This window comes from Mauremys mutica, chromosome 1, assembly GCF_020497125.1.
Source record: "Mauremys mutica isolate MM-2020 ecotype Southern chromosome 1, ASM2049712v1, whole genome shotgun sequence".
Classification (NCBI taxonomy): Eukaryota; Metazoa; Chordata; order Testudines; family Geoemydidae; genus Mauremys; species Mauremys mutica.
The window spans coordinates 330,501,119-330,521,466 of record NC_059072.1 but is presented as its reverse complement, the minus strand read 5'-3'; the positions used below and the strand labels follow the sequence as shown (position 1 = coordinate 330,521,466).

Genomic DNA, 20,348 nt, shown 5'->3' with positions numbered 1-20,348 from the left:
GGCAGACTGCAGTGTTAGCCTACTCATCATTGGCAAGGAGGGTTTGGACCTGCTGCTTTGTCCTACCCCCGGGCTGCCCCTTGCAACCCACGGTACCTATTGGCCCACTGCTAGGCCGCAGCCTGGGGCTTTTCAGGCCGGAGCTCCCCGGCTCCTCAGGCCTTCCCCAGCCTTGCTGCACTCAGGTATCTTGCTCTAGTTTCTAGCAGCCAGGCCCATCTCCCTCTGGAGGCAGAGAGAGACTCCTGTCTGGGCTCTAGCTTCCCTGCCTCTTATAAGCCCCAGGGCTTCAGTTTGGGGCGTGGCCTCCAGCTGTAGCCACTTTCCCCATCAGCCCAGCTCTGTCAGGGCCGCTTTTAACCCCTCTCAAGCCCTGTCAGGCAGCATTACAAAGCCCTCAGGGCCGGAGCAGGGTCCATCCTGCTACACACCCTCCCCCTCAAGAACCCCTCCACCGGGGGGGGGCAGGGTGCTCTACCGGCCCAGGCTTCTTCGTAGCTGGACCCGCAGGGAGTCTCTTTCTCTCCGCAGGCCCTCGATTTCCCGGAGAAGCCTGTCTACTTCCCTCAGGTTCTGGGACCGGACGGTAGACCTCCCCAGTTCTCTGCGGGCCTCCCCCCGCGCTTGGGTCCCCATGTCGGCCCCCCTGGCCGTTGTCTGCGTCCCCCGCTCAATGCGAGGCCCTCCCGGCACGTCCCCCCTTTTTCCCCGGGGCCCTTGCCCCTTGATAGGGGGCGGAGTATGGGAGAGGAAGCATGCTCGCTGCCCCTCCCCTGCCTCAGCCCCTGTTTTGTGGGCTTTGGCCCGGGGTCTGGGAGCCTTATGAGGGCACAGTCTCTTTATGTGTCCCCGCTCCCCACACGCCCAACAAGTTCGGAGGCCCCCTGTTAACGTCACAGGGGGCACTCGAGTCTGGTAGGGACACTCCCTCCTGAAATGCCCCCGTCGCCCACAGGCGAAACAGTCTTTAGGCCCCGGCACTGGCCTCCAGCCCAAGGTGCCTGGCCCCTGTTGAGGTCCATGTGCCCTGGGCCGTTCCGTCCGCCTATTGGGCGCAGTCAGCCCCTGAGTGCCTGGTCCCGGACTCGGGGCCTGGGCGGCCGGTCCTATAGGGGCCTCGGCCTCTAGAAAGTCCTCCATAAGGCTAATAGCCACGTTTAGCGTTTTCGGGCGGTGCCGCAATACCCACGCCCTCCCAGGAGTTGGGAGGATATGTACGAACTGCTCGAGGACGAGCTGCTCCGTGATGTCCGCGGAGGATCTACGCTCCGGCTGTAGCCACCGACTCGCTGCTTCCCTTAACTCGTGGGCCACCGCCCGGGGCCGGGCGCCCGGAGGGTAAAACTTTCCCCGGAACCGTCGTCGGAAGGTCTCCGGGGTGACCTCAAAACTGTCCAAGATGGCTGCCTTCAGCCGAGCGTAAACCCGGGCGTCATCATCGGGGAGGTCCCGGTAAGCCCTCTGAGCCGGCCCCGTCAAATAGGGGGCGAGGATGGTTGCCCACCGGTCCGATGGCCACCCGGCGACAGCCGCCACCCGTTCGAATGTCACGAGGTACGCCTCAGGGTCGTCCTCGGGCCCCATCTTGGTTAGGCGCACAGGCGGCGCAGGGGGTGCGGGCGAAGCAGCCTGGCCTGGCGCGATGCCACCGGGGCTCGGCCACAGGGTGGCGAATTGCTGGAGCCAATCGGACTGTAGGTCCTGATACTGGGCCTCCATGGTCTGCAGCCACTGCGTCTGGAGGACCCCCAGCTGCTCCATGAGCTGCTCCTGCTGCTGCCGCTGGCTCTCGGCCAGGAGTTTAATAAGAGTCTCTGTCTCCATTTTTTTCCCCAAGGCCGTCGTCCTCTGGGCAACTGTCCCACAGTTCTTGCCCAGGCCCTTTGTATCAGGGGCGGTTCTAACGGTCCGTGGTCAGGTGCCACTGTAAACAGGTCGTACTCACCCCTGCGGCGCCTCCTGCTGGTTGCTCTCCAACTTAGCTCTGTCCAGTCCCGGAGCGCCCTCTGCAGGCCGGTGATCCCCCTGTTCATAGGCCCCCGTGTCCCTCCCTGGACCCGGTGCCCTTCTACGTGGGGTGCTGCCCCCTGCAGTAACCCCTTTCTTTCTGGGTCTCCCTTCCACTCTCAGGGAACCCTCACCCGCTATCCCTACCTTGCCTCAGTATTTGGCTACTGCTCAGTCATGGTCTAGCCCCACACTCTGGGGCAGACTGCAGTGTTAGCCTACTCATCATTGGCAAGGAGGGTTTGGACCTGCTGCTTTGTCCTACCCCCGGGCTGCCCCTTGCAACCCACGGTACCTATTGGCCCACTGCTAGGCCGCAGCCTGGGGCTTTTCAGGCCGGAGCTCCCCGGCTCCTCAGGCCTTCCCCAGCCTTGCTGCACTCAGGTATCTTGCTCTAGTTTCTAGCAGCCAGGCCCATCTCCCTCTGGAGGCAGAGAGAGACTCCTGTCTGGGCTCTAGCTTCCCTGCCTCTTATAAGCCCCAGGGCTTCAGTTTGGGGCGTGGCCTCCAGCTGTAGCCACTTTCCCACTCAGCCCAGCTCTGTCAGGGCCGCTTTTAACCCCTCTCAAGCCCTGTCAGGCAGCATTACAAAGCCCTCAGGGCCGGAGCAGGGTCCGCCCTGCTACAAAGAGGATCAGAGATTCCGGATTCATATATATTGTGGACCCTCAAGAAGAGCGTATCAAATGCTCACCAGAGGAGAGCTGGCAGGTGTCTTGAGTTTGACCAGATTCGCTGGTGCCAACGCAGAAGCAGTGGACTTTCGCTGGATTGGTATTGACAGTGTAGAGGGAGAACGGTCCCTTCTGTCTCTGAGCAGTGCCAGAATTGAACCTGACCTCTCAGAGTGTGATTTCTGGGCATTAATAGCTCCTGGTACCATTGGTACTGGCCTTTCTCTGTGAGCTCCAGATGCACCCTTATCTGAGGTGTGAATTCTCAGGTGGTGCCAGAGGAAGGGGAGAGGCAGACCTCTTTTTGGAGGTTTTTTCTGGGTTGTTTTATCCCTCTTCTTGTGAAGGTGTTTTCCCTTTCCTGCATCATGTCTTCATTTCACAGAGTCCTTGGGACTGGAGGACTCTAAACCAGTGGATGCTGGAGCTGGAGGGGCGCCAGCCAGTGGCTCAGGTCAGCTAGATGTGGCGTGGAAGGCCCGGGGTCCAAATGGGGCCTAATGGATAGCTCCACAAGGTGTCTCCAGAGTCTGAATTCTCAAGACTGCCTGGTACAGGGGGGAAAAGTGTGACAAATATTGCACCTTGAGGGAATGTGTGTTCCCTGAGGCAGCTTAGGCAACTCTCATGTGGGTCACTCACCAGAAAGACCGGAAGGCAGGACAGGCAAGGTTTGAAGCCTGGAACTTTGGGCATAGTAGGCACCCCAACTGGTGAGGGATTTAATGCAGGGAGACTCCCCAGTCCCTGAACTAACTAAACTATCCAAATATAAAAACTATTTATAATTTTTTGCAGGTTTGAAGATCAAGCGGGAATGCTGGAAAGAGACAGACAAAGGAGACTTCCACCTCAGACCTAAGGCAGTAGAAAGGACCTGGAGAGGTGATCAGGTGGTGCCGCCCTTAGTTGGGAGCATGAGGCAATGCAGGGTGCAGCCCAATGGACACTGCTACTGAAGAACTTCTGGTCCCGAGCGCACAGAGTGCATGTGCACCCAACAAAGAATACCCACAGGGACTCAAAGAAGAATTTACAAATCTTCGTCACTCCAGACTGTTCTCACTCTACCTAAACCTGCATCACTGAGATCACCACCATCAATTTAAACTTTAATAAGGCCAAAACTGAAGTCTTATTTCCTCTCCCCACCCATTCTCTTTCTGAGGAATACAACATTATCCTCTCTGTCACTCAGTCTTGTAACCTGGGAGTAATCCTCTACTGCTGCTGCTTCCTTGCATTTCTATTCTGCCTGTATATACATTCTGTAAACCTCTCATTCTCCCGTCTTGATCACTGTAACTTACCTCCTAAAGTCTCTCTCTCTCACACACACACACACACACACACACACACACACACACACACACTGCCCATTTAGTTCATACAAACCCCACCCCCAAACAAACAGATCACATTCCTTGCCCATTGATCTGACCACATCAACTCCTTTCTGAATGAATCCCTTCTCAGGGATCCCTTCTTGTCTCTTACGGCATTGCCCCACCTACCTGTATACACCTTACTTGTCCAATTCTCCCATGATTTCCCACATTCCACACTACCACCTATGTAAGGAAATCCCTTCCTGAGCAGACAGAGGAGACGACTACCCTTTATTCACTCCATTGCCTCCTTAAGGCTCACTTCTGCAAAAGCAGTGAGAAAGCAGTCAACTAGGTGAGATTTTATTGGTTATTAAAGAAAACCTAACATTTCTTTATTGCAGCATTCCATACATCAGTCACCATATTACCTTAGTGCTGTGATTTTCATCTGTTCTCCCCCATGCTCTTCCGTATTGTTTTGTTGCCCATCCACCCACCCACTCCCGCTATGCTGTGTCTGGTGAAATCTGTTTTTTTGCAGCTTGTGACAAGGTTCAGTCTTGGCCTATGTATTCTGAGGGGCCTAGCAGCTACTCGGGTGCAGCACAAAATAAAAAATACCACTGCTAATAATACTCTGAACCTTATGGCTTGGACCCTTCTCTGCTACCTCTCAGATCCTAAGCCATTCAAACTTAGGCAGAGGGGCTCTAAAATTGTTAGAATAGGAGGAAAGAGAAAAGAGTATCTGTTAACATTCTGATACACAGTGAAAAAGGCAAAAGGCCTTTGCATGACAAGTCAAGAGGTGGGTAAAAGGTGCAAGAATGGGCCTCAATACTTTCCGTTTTCCTTAAATGTCTCTCAGCTGTCTTGCACAGAACAATATTTGTGCAGAAGGTTTATATACTGTGACAAATTCTAGTTACTGCCTTAGGGGTGCTCATCCCTCATGGAAACTCATTTCACATCTCATCAGTTACAGCAATGAGATGGGGAAACTGATTTCTTGTTTCTCAGAGGTATGCACATGCTGGGTGGATGGCACAGGCTCAGTCCTAGCAGCATAAAGAATTGGACTGAGATCATCCACAGGATTTTTCTTCCCAGTGGGCTGAGCCTATGCTCTCTTCAATTTTAGAATATAAGATTTCTCTCTGGAACAACCATTCTACTTATTTCCATAGAGAACTGAGTGCAGAGGCAATTGTGTTTTCATTTCAAGTCTATCTCAGCAAGTTAGATGAAAGCAGACATGGACATTTGATTAAAGTATGCTGTATTCATTTACATTAATGATTACTGATTTGCCCTTCCTTTGTGAGGAGCCCAGTGGTGTGGCTGATGGAATCACTTACCAAAGAACTTGATTGAGAGATGCTTTTAAACAGAATTAATGCATACGATGTGATGATTGACCAGTTCGGTTTGCAGGGGTTCATGCCAATCTGTTTTAAATTTTGATTCATGTGTACTTGTCTGCCTTGAGTTCTGGGCTCCTACAAACCAGTTTTCTTTAATTTCATGTTGGAACAATGCAAAACCATCCTGCTTCACTAGGTTTCTGTTCAAAACCATAAAATGGGCAGTCTTCTCAAATCAAGGTTCTGTTTAATTCCAAAGGTTCTTGAGGTTTTTTGGCAAATTTGCCCTACATTTCAGGTTTGTAAGAAAACTTTTATGTCTCACTATTATCATTTTGCAAAGCATTAGAGTAGAGAGGGTATCCACAATGGGGTATTTTCATATTTTCTGCTATCTGGTAGCTAATACCTTGCAAATGGACATGAAAGGGCAGAATTTTATACTCTTGGTGGAGCTTCTGAAGAACTAAAGCAGTTGTCTGAGAAAATTAAAGACCACATGACAGCTGCTTAGTGTACTAGTGAAGAGTGCTCAGATACCACAGTGATGGGCATGGTCTAAGAATCTGAAGACAACAGAAAAGGGATCTAAACAAACATCAACAATATCAGGAAAAATAACTTTCTCAAACCTCTCTGTCAGCACAGTTAGCATTGGATGTACAAAACAACCCCTCAGTGGAGTGCATGCAACTCGCTGGATAACTGGGAGATATTGACTGCAGGGTGGGAAAACAGAAGGTTATAGCTGAAAAATGTGCCTTTCCTGATTCAGCCCTAAATAGGAGGCTCACTGAGGGTGAAGTGAAGGCTTTCTCAGGCACACACAAAGACAGGCAGGCATCAAACACTACACAATTTCCTGTGTGATTGGCCAACACATCGACACTGTTGCATAGAAAAATATTTACAGAGGACAGTGACAGTGGAGCCAACAACAGCAGTCCAATAGTTCAGGCTCCAAGAGACGGTTTAGGCAAAGTTAACACCAGGAATAACAAAGGGCTTGAGCAGTTTCTCCTATTATGAATGTCTTATCAACTACGTCATCTCATGACATCTTTTGTTCTCTTTGGCATGTAAAATATACTAGACTTAGACTCTCTCTGAATTTGGTCCTTAATCTGCACTCACTTTAAACTGCAGGTGGAGATTTTAAAGGAAATGAACAGCTTTTGTGATGTAAAAATAAATAAGAAGCCCTGCTCCTTCTATTCATGAGTTATCATCTTCTGATTAAACCTCAGTGGGTTTTAGATCAGACCTCTAAAGTACAATGCAGCTACATGGCTTTAAAACAGATAAACCCGAGTCCCTCTCATACCGCCCCTACTTCCAAGCTGTTTCTTAAGTAAAAAGGCAGCTAAACACGGAAGAAGAAGAAGAAGAAAGAAAAAAGATGTTTGGCTAATGCTCGGACACAGGAAAACTAAAGCTATTTACAGATGAAAAATATTTTGGACTAACATTAATGGCCATATCTGTAGTGTACGACAAGTGGATTTATTTGCATAACTTGTATTAATGTTAGTGGGAGGATTGCGGCTAAATCGCTGCTCTTTGTGCTGTTAATTCATCCCTAAGGGATACATTTACATTTTTATTTACAAAAGCTGAAACACTGTCTTTAATTCATACTGGTCTGACAGACAAAAAGCACAGTGGAATAAATTAATGAAAAAGGGAAAATATGAACTCTGAATTTAGTGAGTTAAGTTTTTGGGGAACTTGGGCATTGCCAAACTGATTCTGACCAACGTTTAATTATCTGCAATATTATAGTAGCTGTGTTGGTCCCAGGACCTGAAGAAGAGCTCTGTGTAGCTTGAAAGCTTGTTTCTTTCACCAACAGAAGTTGGTCTAATAAAAGATATTACCTCACCCACCTTGCCTCTCCATTATTTTATTAGGCTAATATTCCATCACAACAGTACCACATACACCAAAATGCCCAGCGATGAACAATTATTCAATAGCATGTTTATGGGGGAAGTTTTTTCCTAACTGCTGTCTATAGTTGACTTATGTCCTGAAGTTGATGTGACTGAAGTTCATATTTGTATGTCTAATCCTCACTGAATCTTTCTACACCATCTGCTACAATAATATTTTGGGATAGTTTTTATAGGTTTGTTGCACAAAAAAATCATTTTTGTCATTTATATTTTTAAATATTTTGCCTTTCTCTGCATTGAGTCTCTCCTTGTTCTTTTGTTAAGGAAAGAAGGTAAAATTGGAGGGCCTTATATTCCTTCTTTGTACCATTCATTCATTTTATATACGTCTACCATATACTCTCTTATTTGTCTCCTCTCTAAACAGTTCTAAGCCTTTCAATCTCTCCTCATACAGAAGTTTTCCATTTGTTGCCCTTCTCTAGACCTTTTCTATTTCAGCCATATTCTTCTCAGACTTAATGATCAAACCTGAATGCAGTACTCCAGATGAGGGTGAACCAAACGTTTATTTAATGGCATGATAAACATTTTCTGTGTTTTTCTCTATCATTTTCTATTCATACAGTGTAATGTACTATTTGCTTATTTCACTACCAGTGTATTGAGAAAGTGTTTTCATTAAGCTGTCCACAATGATACCTGGGGCCAAATTCTCCTCTGACTTTCATGCTGTGCATGGAGTTGCATGTCAGGTAAGAATTTTGCCTTCAATCTTTTTTCCGGCATTGTGACACAATGTTCCTTCTAACATGCACTGCCTGGCATTTGTTTATACTGCATTATCATCAGCCATTATGTTAGGTACCTCTGAAATTCCTCACAGCCTTCTCTAATCTTGACTCACTTAAATAATTTTGTATTATCTGCAAATTGTGCCACCTCACAGTTCACCTACTTCCAGATCAATAATAAATACATTAAATAACACCCAATCTGAAAGCTTGGGAAACCTGAAAATTAGCCTCCTTCTATGTTGAAAATTGCCCATTTATTCCTACTTTTTGCTGTCTATCTCTTAACCGGTTTCTAATCCATGACAGATTGTGTCTTGTAGATTGTAAACTCTTAGGAGGAAGGAGCATATCTTTTAAAATTCTCTCTAAACTGTTATACAAAGCTGTGGTATCATATACATATTTTATATAAGCCATACTTGCTTCTTTTTATCAGCTTATATTCATCTAGTAGACATTTTTTTCAATTATTTTATCCAAATTATTTTTTCAATTAATTTACCCGGCCTTGATATAAGGTTCTGTGGTCTGTAATTATACCAGGGTCATCCCATGTATCTTTCTTAACAAATGGTACGATTTTAACTAGGCTCCAGCTCTTTATAGCAGCTCAATTGAAGCCAACTGTAGTTTGCAATAAATTTGTGGAAAGACCTTGTGCCTAGGAAAGTGAGTAATGGTGCTGACTACAGCAAGATACAGCACATGCTTTCCCACAAACTCTGCCTACGCACCTAGGTCTTGACCTCCAACAACCTCCTGGTATTCCAGCCCTGCGCCTCTCCTGAGCTAGTGGTTTTGTGATGTGAGCAAGCACCCTCTCCAGATTAAGAGTCCATCAAATTCCTTTTCACTTGCGACCTAAACAAAGTAGGAAAACAAACTCTTACAGGCGAGTGTGGTGTCTGGCACAAACTCAGCCTGGGCCGTGTCACTGATCCTTGCTCTTGTCTATGGAATAAGGTGTTTTTCTTAGCCATGTTCCCTAGTGACTTAGGTAGAATTTAGAAAGCTCCAATTTGTTTTTCTCCCATCTAGGCATTAATACTGCACTCATTGCCATTGTGTGCAAGTGCCAATTTCAGGGTATGTTTCACCAAACATACTTCCCCCAAACAGTGAGCCTTACTGTATCTCACATGCAGTTTTAAATGCCTTCAGAGGAGTTTGCCGATCCTTAATGCTGTAGAAGCACCAACATAATCACTGATGGCAGCACACACAGCTCTGGGAATAGTATTTCCAAGTCTGCTTTAGCATGGAACCCACAGAGGAATCACAAAGAAGAAACATAAGAATGAAATACCTCGTGATATTTTTTCACTGTTTTCCCTGCCGTGCACGTGCAGGATCTCCAGTTCACTGTTCCACAGCCACAATTCCCCCCACAGCGCTGGACCAGGAAGCAGCGGGGAAAGAAAACTACATTTGTCAGCTTCAGTTCCTCTCTTAAATTGACAGAGTAGTTCCTTGGAGTGCAGCTGTAACGTTTCACATCCTCATTCAATCTGTCCAGGTCAACTGCAAAGCAAAAGTGGTCTTTGTAAGCTTGAGTGGGAAGTGTCTTAGAGTGAACTGCTCTCTTGCATGGGAAGTCACAACACAGGGTTGTGCTCCTGCAGTATCATTCAGAAAATAAATTAAGTGTCAGTGTGATTTCTTTAAAGGTAAATATCAGGAACCCAGTTTTTATGTGATTGCATATGGTCATCTCGGCCCTGATTCTGTTCCACTGAAGTCCACAGCAAAACGCTCATTGACTTTAATGATGCTGGATCAGGGTCATAGTGGGTAAAGCACTGGGATGGAAGTCAGGAGACTGGGTTCTATTCCCTGCTCTGTCACTGACCTGCTGAATGACTTGGGGAAAGTCTCTTCACCTCTCTGTGCCTCTGTTTCCTCTCCCACCATTTGTCTTGTATCTTTAGATGTAAATGCTCTGAGGCAGAGATTGTTGCTTATTATGTGTTTATACAGCACTTAGCACAATGCAGCCACAATTTGAGTTAGAACTTATTGTTGTTATTGTAATACCACTAAATAATAGAATATCAAAGTCTAAATATAATTTTAAAAGTTTGTCAAATACTCTTATTTCACTGAAATTTCCATGCACAGGTTTTCCATTGTGGTGAGTCATCTGATGTAAAAATACAGTCAACAGTGGTTTGAAGAATAATTATAATTCATGGTTATAAAATCCATACAATGTTATAAAAATTCTCTAAAGCCAATTTTATAATTAAAAAAAAGAGGACTAAAATCACCTATTTTAGTTTTGGAAGTTCTTTTTTTAGTTTTTCATCTTTTCTCTTGGATTCTGCCCCTGAATTTTTTGATGAAAAGTTGAATAATATATTGATAGATGGAGGGAGCTGACTAATGCAATTCTGCAGCTTCCCTGTGTTAAGCAAGAGTTCACTCTCTGAACTGAAAATTGTAACTGGTAGGAAAAGACATTAAAATGCATTGTAAATTAATTTCTAATTGATAAAATGTAAAATCTATAGCTTGAGAATGAGTCCCAATTTGCACTGAAGAAGCCACCAAGCCACTGCATTAACACTGATTTACACAATCTGCAGAGGAAGTAGTGATTGGTAAATAGTATGCACCTTTAAATTGAGGCTTTGTAATATTTATTTATCCAAGATCCATATGCATGGTGGTTATGTAAATGACATTAGCATGAGTGGACACACTCAAGTCTAGTTCATTTTTCATGCAATGTGTTAACCCAGTTGGGGGAAAGTTAGCAGATAAATCAGGATTTTGGACATGTTGTGATACCATGAAAATCATCTCACCATGAAAGCTCAGCTGTTCTCTCAAGAGAGCTAGTATTCCTACAGAGAAGGTACATAGCTTCCTCTTGAGAAAAGCACAAAATCAATGGGAGTTACCAGTACACACATGCATTGAGAGGAAAATACACTCCAAATGCACATAGCTCGTTCTCGGAAGAATAAAAAAATATTGATTTCTTTGTTTCAACAGATTATATTTTGTTCTCTGTTGTCACTCTTCAAATCCACTCCCTCTCATTCTTGTTCCCACAGGCTAATTTTTTTCACAGGGAAGAAGGTTCTCTCTGCCCCCAGCTCCCCTCATTCCCATCAGCACTTGCCACACTCAGCTTTGTTTAAAGATAAAGCAAAGCTTAGTTTGTTCACCATTACTTTAACTAACTGGCAATCAAAAAAACTGACCAAATGGAGATGGTGCAGATTCTATAGTCGTGATCAGAGGTATCTCTGGAGGGGAAGTCCTAGTGCATCAAAATACTGTACCATATCAACCCAAGGTGGAGAATTCTGTAACAAGTAGTCTAGGGTTGGAATGGGCTGGATAGATGTGAGCTGCAATGAAGGTGTGGAATGGGGAAGCTTGTATGGTGCCTACCCCTGCTATCGAACACGTGTATTAGAATATCTCTATAGTGCTGGAGTCTAAATTCTTAAAATATAAGGAGAGAAACAGTCTTGCATGGATTATTTAATGCTAGCTTAAGACATTAGGGTGGCATTTGTGAACAGGATATCTGTAGATGAATTTACAACAAAATACTCAATTCTTGATACAGCGCTGGGCTTCAGGGACATCTGCTGACACAATGCAGGTCACAGGGCTGCCAGCGATGTGTCATTCACCTAGAGAGGGCTTGCTGCAGCGCACTGCACCCATATCCCCCACTCTAACAGGGCACACCCAACTGGCCATCACAGTTCCAAAAGAGAATAAGCTGGCAGGGGAGGGGGCACCCAGAGAATGAGCTGACTCCCTGCAAAACCCATTTGGCCTCCACCCATAGAGCATCTATCTTTTAAAGGCACTCACCTCTGGTGGAGCTCACAGGGAATGTGGCAGTACAGACATCAACTTTCCCCTATCTTGGGCAAATCTCTCCTGGGGCACAGCATGTGCCACTGCTGCGGGGCCACATTGAGCTAGTCTGGATTATTACTGTAATGAGTTCATCGTGGGATTATGTCTTAACATTCAGACTGCAGCTGATGGAGAACGAGGCTGCCCACTTATTAAGGATGACAGCATATGACATGAGTCACATCGTGGCAGCCACAACTAGCCAAAGGGCTTAAGCCCCCTGGTTTAAAGGTCAAGGCGTTCTCCATAAAGGGTCTTCAATTCTGACCTGCCACAGCCTTAATTTGGTGTCCTTTAAAACTTTACAAGGCCTTTTCTCTCAGGCTTTTTCTGAGCCAGGGACCATGGAGAGAAAGGGGAGAAAGTGCTGAGTTAATGGGAGGGTGTAGTGGAATAATTGCGTTCTTGGGTATTTCAGAGGGGTTGTAGTTTAATGACAATGATGCAAAGTGATAGGACTGGTTATTTATAGCAAAAGCATCTCCTCACAGCTTGGGACGGGTCAGGGGTGAAAGTAAGGCGGTATGGCGGACCGGTAAAAAGTGGCCGCCGGTACCGGCCTCTAACGCCTTACTTTAACGTCGCTTCTGCTTTTGCAACCCCCGTCGATGGCCCTGCCAGGTCCCTGGGGGCAGAGCCGCCGGCGGGGGAGCACAAAAGGGGCAGCGACATTAAAGCGCTGCCGCAGCAGTGCTTTAAGCAGGGTCCTTAAGCGCTGCTGCGGCAAAGACCCTGCTTAAAGCGCTGCCGCAGCAGTGCTTTATCATCACTGCCCCTTTTGCCCCCAAAGGCTGCCAAAAGGGGGGCGGCAAAAGGAGCAGCTGCCCTGGGGCTGGTAATTTAAAAGGGCCCGGGGCTCCAGCCACTGATGCTGTAGCGGCAGCAATGGCCGGAGACCCAGGCCCTTTAAATTGCTGCTGGAGCCCCGGGTGGCGTGGGCCAGGCAGCCTGGAAGGGCTGCTGGGAGATGCTGACCCCCCCAGCCCTGCCCCTTCTGCCTGAGGCCCCACTCCTTCCAGAGGGGGCGGGGAGGGGCGCGGAGACGGCCCCCATACCAATACATTTTCAATTTTACTTTCACCCCTGGGATGAGTAAATTTATAAAGAACTCTAAATCAATGAATGAAATAATACATTTTAGTTAGCTATATTTTTCTAGCATTAGCCACCGGGGAAAAATATGAGGAATATTCCAAGATGCATGCACAAAGACTTTGGATCCACATCTAGATTCTTCCATAGTGCTAAGTACCTACTGATTCCACTGATTTCATTTGGCATTGCAAATGCTCAACACCTCTGAATCTCATACTTTTCTAAGCACGGTCCAGATATAAAGGGATTAAGAAGCGCTCAGGTCACTCACTACAAATGTCACCTAGAAATAATACTGACGTTCATTTTGGATTCTGCCCTAGCAAGGTGGGACAAACTAAGCAGGCAACATACATGCTCTTAACAGAAATTTCACATTCTGATCCTACCACAGAGATACATAAGAACTGCTCCCACTGCTTCAGTGACTTTAAAACACCATTTGTAAATCATTAACAAAAGCAAATTCTCTAAAGAACACCCTCTCCAGAAAGCCCAGATCTGAGCTTTTCTTCGGTCTCAGAATTGTTTTACTTTCTGGAGCCAGTTCATTTCCTCCTTCATATAACAATGAGATCTTACAGTACAGACAGCTTCATGCATCATTTCACTGCTGTGACTAAAAGGTAACCGAGTCTTGGTGTGAAATCCTGATGCTTTCCTTATCAAGGGATTGAAACCACTGGGGTCCTTAATTTAAAACTGGAACTAAAAGGTTCTTCAGAGGGGCTGCATATAGCTTCAAAACTGAAATTACAGATTTTTTTTGCAAAGGACATTCATTCATTTTATAGGCAAAGAGAGACATTGAAGACTACGATAAAGCAGCAAGCTGGGAGATAAAGCATTAGACCCCCAATTTAAGCACCTGCTTAAATCCATTCCTACCGAGGACAGCTCTTAAGTACGTGCTTAACTTGAAACACTGATTTCAGTCAGATTTAAGCACTGCTTAAAATTAAGCATGTGATTAAATGCTGTCCTGAACAGGGATATTTTATTGAATCAGGGGTCATAGGCTACTATTGCTGCTAATTTGAAAAGGGCCTTGTTCGTATGGGTCACAAGGACCTGGGAAGAGAGACCTCTGCTGCTAGCCACAGTCTCAAATCCAAGGAGGATCTTGTTATGCCTTTTTTTTTTTTTCAACATTCTGGTGTAGGTACTGATATGGCCCCTGTGAGGTGGGAAAGTGCTAGTTTCTCCATTCTATAGCTGGGGAACTGGGGTGCAGGGAAATTGAGTGACTCACCCAAGGTCATAGTTCAATCAGTTAGAAAAATATTTCTTCTGGCCTCCTGTTGTGAGTGCACTAACGTGCATGTGTTGGACTAAAAATTCCAACACTCACACACTCCTAATTTAAGTAGCTGAACATATGTTTGTGTGCAAGCACACATGCACACATGTGGGTAGTAGATTATTGAAGTGTTAGCAAGTATTTTGCAAAGTGTCAGTGCGTACACCAGTGTTTGCACCTGAACATTGCATTGGATTAATGGACCAACATTTCAATTCCTAAAATCTAGGTTTCCTTGACATACAGGGGCTAGATTCACAAAGAGACATAGGTGTGGTGGTAAGCAGTGTCACCGTGCCTAACTTTTAGGTATCTAGAAAAATCACTGGGATTCACAAAGACTGTGTTAGGCACTCAAGGTTTCTATACAATAAATGGAGGGTGATAAGTGTCTACAAATGTGATTCACAAAACCCAGAACACTAGGCCCCTCCCTATCTACACTAGCCAATGGGAGATGCCAAGGAGAGGTGTGTGTCCTAAAGCCTGTCAGGGAATTCAGCTGTGAATCCTCTGCTGGAGTCCGGCACCTAGGGAATTTCTTGCCACTGCTGCCACCACCTCCTGATAATGTTTAATCCAGTGGTTAGGGCACTCACTTAAAATGTGGGAGACCCCCAGCAGTTCAAGTAAACTCTCTCCACCTGACAGGAAGAAGGGATTTGACCAAAGATCTGCCACCTCTCAGGTGAGTGCCCTAACCACTGAACTATAGCTATTCTGATGTGGGGCTACCTCAGTCTCTCCTGTGGATAAATAATTAGAGTTACTAGAGCAGGAGGAGATCCTGGCTCTCCCACAGCCTGCGGATGCTCTAACCACCAACTATAAAGTCATTCTCATACATATGTGCTCTCTCTCTCTGGCCCCCAAACCCTTTTCTTAATCCAAAGCAGAACAGCTTCAACAGGAGAGACTGAGGGAGCCCCACATCAGAATATCCTAAAGCCCAGTGGCTAGGGGCATTCAACTGAAAGGTGGTAGATTGCTGTTCAAATCTGTTCTCCCCCTCAGTTGGAGGAAGAAACTGGAGGTCTTCCACATTCGAGGTGAATACATGAACCACTGGGCTAAAAGTTATGAGGAAGGTCCCCCTCCCCATGAGCACAGCTATCTGGCCCCACAGGTGAGTTAGGTAGAAGAACACTTATCTTCTCCAGTTTGTGAATCACTCTAGGCATCTGGATGTCTAAGCCACAGAGTGAGGCAGCGCTGTGCATGCTCGGAGGCAGCCAGGGAATTTTCACTGCAAAAATTTAGGCACTGATTGAGTTTAGGCACATCCTGGGTTCGGCGGCAGCTGGGAAAACCACTGCTGCCTGATTCTGGGATTTAGGAACCTAACTCTCTTTGTGAATTTAGCCCACAGGTGTGTATGTGAGGCATGTTAAGCCACTGCAATTTTCAATAGCACAGAAGCTAGTCTAAGTTGCTGAGGATTCAATCCCATATTTACTTAACAGAGCCAAATCGTCCGTTGGTGTAAACTGACATAATCCCATTGGTCTCAATGAAGTTATTCTGTTTTACCCCAACTAAGGAACTGGCCCTCAGAGGTAAATCCTCAATAAATGTCTAATAGGAACAGATATTTTCTTCTACGTTTTTAATCCCGTGACACATTCAATATAAATGCAGTATATTTGAGAACTTTAAGATTTATCAAATCTTTCTTAGTGGCAACTAGAAGAAAAGGATGCTGCATTTGGATTTCCACTATACGCACAGTTCGCAGATAAAACTCTCTGATACAGCAACTACTATTTAAGATGGAGAGAGGGCAGAAATTTCAGTGGGATTATAACTGCCCATGGGAACAAAGGTTCACAATACATGTTCCTATTACAAGCTGGGACACCAATTACGTCCAGGGAGTGGGTGAAGTAGTATGAACAGGCCCAAACCATCACTTTCTAAAGCTTTCTGTTGCAGTGCCGTTTGCTCTAAGTGTCCCCAGTAACTTCACAGACAGTAACAGGAAACATAGGTGCTGAGTTTTCTTTTTCCCCGGGGATGCTCCACCCCAAGGCCCGCCCAAACTCCGCCCCTCCCCCAAGGCCATGCCCTCGCTCCGCCTCGTCCTGCTCCTGCTCCACCCCTTCCCCTGAGGTACCACCCTCACGTCACCTCTTCCTGCCCCCCCACCCCCTTCCCCAAGGCTCCGTCATCGCTTGCCTCTTCCTACCCTGCTCTAACCCTACTCCTGAGGCCCTGCCCGACCACTGCTCCCTGCTCTCCGTCTTCCCCCCAAACGCATCCCTCACAGCCACCAAACAGCTGATTGGTGGCAGCCTTCTGAACAGCTGTGGCCAGTGAGTGCTGAGCACCCACTTTTTTTTCCTGTGGGTGCTCCAGCCCCGCAGCACCCATGGAGTTGGCACCTATGACAGGAAATATCCCATTTTCCACAGTGGGGAAGAAGATGCATAATCACTGGGCCTGAGTTATAGTATGAAATGACTGGGCACTTTGCAAAGTATAGCTAAAGTAATTCCTGACTAAGGGTGGAGGGGTATTCTGTTTGTTCAGGGCTTACAGTAGAATGCGTGCATTTAGATAATTAGCAGTTATTTGAGGTGGTATGTCATGAACTCAGAGTATACATATTTGCCATTAAAGCAGAGGCATTTTGAATTTGTGCTGTTTGTATTTAATGTCTGATGCACTGTAACTTGCTGGCGACTATCCCAGAACCTTTCAAGGAAGAGTACATGGATGTTTGCGGTAATTTATTGGCGACTGTTTGCAAACCCCTGAGAAATGAAATTCTTCAGTTCACATTTTGTTTAATTTCTTGCTAAATAATTTTAATTAATGATAAATAGAAGCTGTGGTATTGTGCACAGTGAACTGCCACAATTTCGGGAACTGATATATTCATTTGGCCAATTCTTCATATAAGCTGGGAAAGTTCCATCCAGACTTGTGGTCCCTCTGCTTCTTTCTCTTTCTCCCCTTTAGAGCAGAGCCTGGTTTGTTTATTTATGTAACTTGTAAAGCTGTCACTGTAGACAGATGCTATCTCAGGAACGTCCCAGCTGATTAATTTCTTCTGATAGCCGAAGGCTTTTTGCATATGATTGTCCCAAAATAAAATAAGCAAAGAGAGAAAGTGTGGGGGCTCAGGCCTGTGCAGCGTCCTTCAGTGCCAGAATGTAAGTTCTTGTTTACTGAGGGTATGGCTACACTTGAGAGTTGCAGCGCTGGTCGTACAGCTGTGTAGGGAAAGTGCTGGTGTGTGGCCACACTCACAGCTACCAGCACTGCAGTGTGGCCACATTTGCAGCGCTGTTGGGAGTGATGCATTATGGGCAGCTATCCCAGCGTTCAAGTGGCAGCAACGTGCTTTTCAAAAGCGGGGGGTGGGGTGCAGTGTGACAGGGACCGGGGGAGAGAGAGAGAGAGTGGATTTTTGGAGCTGACACTGTGTATCAGCTCCCTGCCTTGCAAAATCAGAAAAATATTCCCGACCCCTTACTCTTAATTGCAAACAGCCTGCAGACCAGATAAGCAGCTGCTCCAATGGACTCCCTTTCTCTCCCTCCCCCCCGCTGTTTCTCTCGTCAAGCAAACACTCTTCCCCGTGCCTGCCTCATTCACAGCAAGATAGGGGGTTTATCTCATTTGATTGTTCAGTCAGTTACAGATTGATCACGGCAAACAGGAGCTGTGTTTGTTTTTTAGATAAGCAGCTCCCGGAGCCCCGAGTTCACAACAAAACAAAGAGAGGCAGCATAACAAAACAAAGGGAGTAATTTAGTTAAAAGCATTCTGGGATATATCCTTATACCCTGGAGGCCAATAACAGCGCTGGTGTGTGGCCACACTTTACGAGCAGCGCTGCATCACCAGCGCTGCAATGCTTATACCCCAAGCAGACCCAGGTGTACGGCCAGCGCTGCAGCCAGGGAGTTGCAGTGCTGGATGTGCCCTGCAGGTGTGGACAGTTACTAATTGCAGCGCTGGAAAGCCTCCACCAGCGCTGCAAATCTCAAGTGCAGCCATAACCTGAGATTATTTCAGAGTGGTAGCCGTGTTAGTCTGTATCAGCAAAAACAAGGAGGAGTCCTTGTGACATCTTAGGCCTGGTCTACACTAAGAAGGGGGGTCGAACTAGGGTACGCAAATTCAGCTACGTGAATAGCGTAGCTGAGTTCGAAGTACCCTAGTTCGACCTACTCACCCGTCCAGACGGGGCGGGGTCAAACTCCGTGGCTCCCCCGTCGACTCCGCCACCGCCGTTTGCAGTGATGGAGTACCGGAGTCGACCGCAGTGCTTCCGGAGTTCGAACTATCGCGTCTAGATCAGACGCGATAGTTCGAACTCCGAGAAGTCGAACTCACCGCGTCGACCCGGAAGGTAAGTGTAAACCTACCCTTAGAGCCTAACAAATTTATCTGGGCATAAGCTTTCATGGTCCAGAACCCACTCCATCAGATGCATGGAGTGGAACATACAGTAGGGAGGTATAAATACACAGCACATGAAAAGATGGGAGTTGCCTTACCAAATGGGGGGTCACTGCTAACGAGCCAATTCAATTAAGGTGGAAGTGGGCTATTCTCAACAGTTGACAAGAAGGGGTGGAAATCACTTTTGTAGCGCTAATGAGGCCAATGTAAACAAGGTGGCCCATTTCAAACAGTTGACAAGAAGGTGTGAGTATCAGCAGGGGCAAATTAGTTTTTGTAATGACCCATCCACTCCCAGTCTTTATTCAGGCCCAATTTGATGGTGTCCAGTTTGCAAATTAATTCCAGTTCTGCAGTTTCTCGCTGGAGTCTGTTTTTGAAGTTTTTTTGTTGAAGAATTGCCAATTTTAAGTCTGTTATCGAGTGTCCAGGGAGACTGAAGTGTTCTCCTACTGGTTTTTGAATGTTATAATTCCTGATGTCAGATTTGTGTCAGTTTATTCTTTTGCATAGAGACTGTCCGGTTTGGCCAATGTACATGGCAGAGGGGCACTGCTGGAACATGATGGCATATATCACATTGGTAGATGTGCAGGTGAACGAGCCCCTGATGGTGTCGCTGATGAGTATTTGCAACTACACACAACAAAAACACTAACCCAGGAACCAAACCCTGCAACAAACCCCGGTGCCAACTCTATCCGCATATATATTCAAGGGATACCATTATAGGACCTAACCACATCAGCCAAACCATTAGGAGAACACTTCAATCTCCCTGGACACCCAATAACAGCCTTAAAAGTTGCAATTCTTCAACAACAAAAAAACTTCAAAAACAGACTCCAGCGAGAAACTGCAGAACTGGAATTTGCAAACTGGACACCATCAATTTAGGCCTGAAAAGACGGGGAGTGGATGGGTCACTACAAAAAATAAGTTGCCCCTGCCGATACTCACACCTTCTTGTCAACTGTTTGAAATGGTCCACCTTGTTTACATTGGCCTCATTAGCACTACAAAAGTGATTTCCACCCCTTCTTGTCAACAGTTGAGAATAGCCCACTCCCACCTTAATTGAATTGGCTCGTTAGCAGTGACCCCCCATTTGGTAAGGCAACTCCCATCTTTTCATGTGCTGTGAGATTATTTGTGAACTAGAATTTCTTTTTAAAGCTGAACCCTTTTTCTACACATCTTCCCTAGACTTTTGCATCTACTTTTGTTTTGAGAAATAGCTTATGCCTGCCTTCTTCCTAGATCTTTGTACATAAGGCCAATTCAAAGTCAATACTTTAGCTGTAAAGAAAGTTTTTTTTCACTTCTGAAGCAATTTTCATATATACATAATACTTAATAAATTTTTTAAAAAAATAAAGATATAGACAAGAGATTAAGTGACAAAAGTTCAGTGCTGTGTAATGATAGAGAACACACGCTTTGTCTAGAAGTACCCCCTCCTTTGCACAGGATGGCTGTTCTCTTTTTACATCCACTACTACAGTACTGAAGTAATTATGAAATAATGTGCTAGTTGTGATACTCATTCTAGGAACCTGTCTATTAAAAATGCCCAAATTATTATGA

The 20,348-nt window shown here is 45.9% G+C and overlaps 1 protein-coding gene across 4 annotated transcripts in view; it reads right to left on the bottom strand.

Annotated features, from left to right (window-relative positions):
- PDGFD (platelet derived growth factor D) overlaps positions 1–20,348 on the bottom strand; it is a 183,657-nt gene that overhangs the window by 9,779 nt on the left and 153,530 nt on the right. For all 4 annotated transcript variants that reach the window (XM_045018976.1, XM_045018985.1, XM_045019003.1 and 1 more), the window contains one exon: positions 9,375–9,589. In XM_045018976.1, coding sequence (XP_044874911.1) covers positions 9,375–9,589 — 215 coding nt within the window. The remainder of the gene's footprint in view (positions 1–9,374; positions 9,590–20,348) is intronic.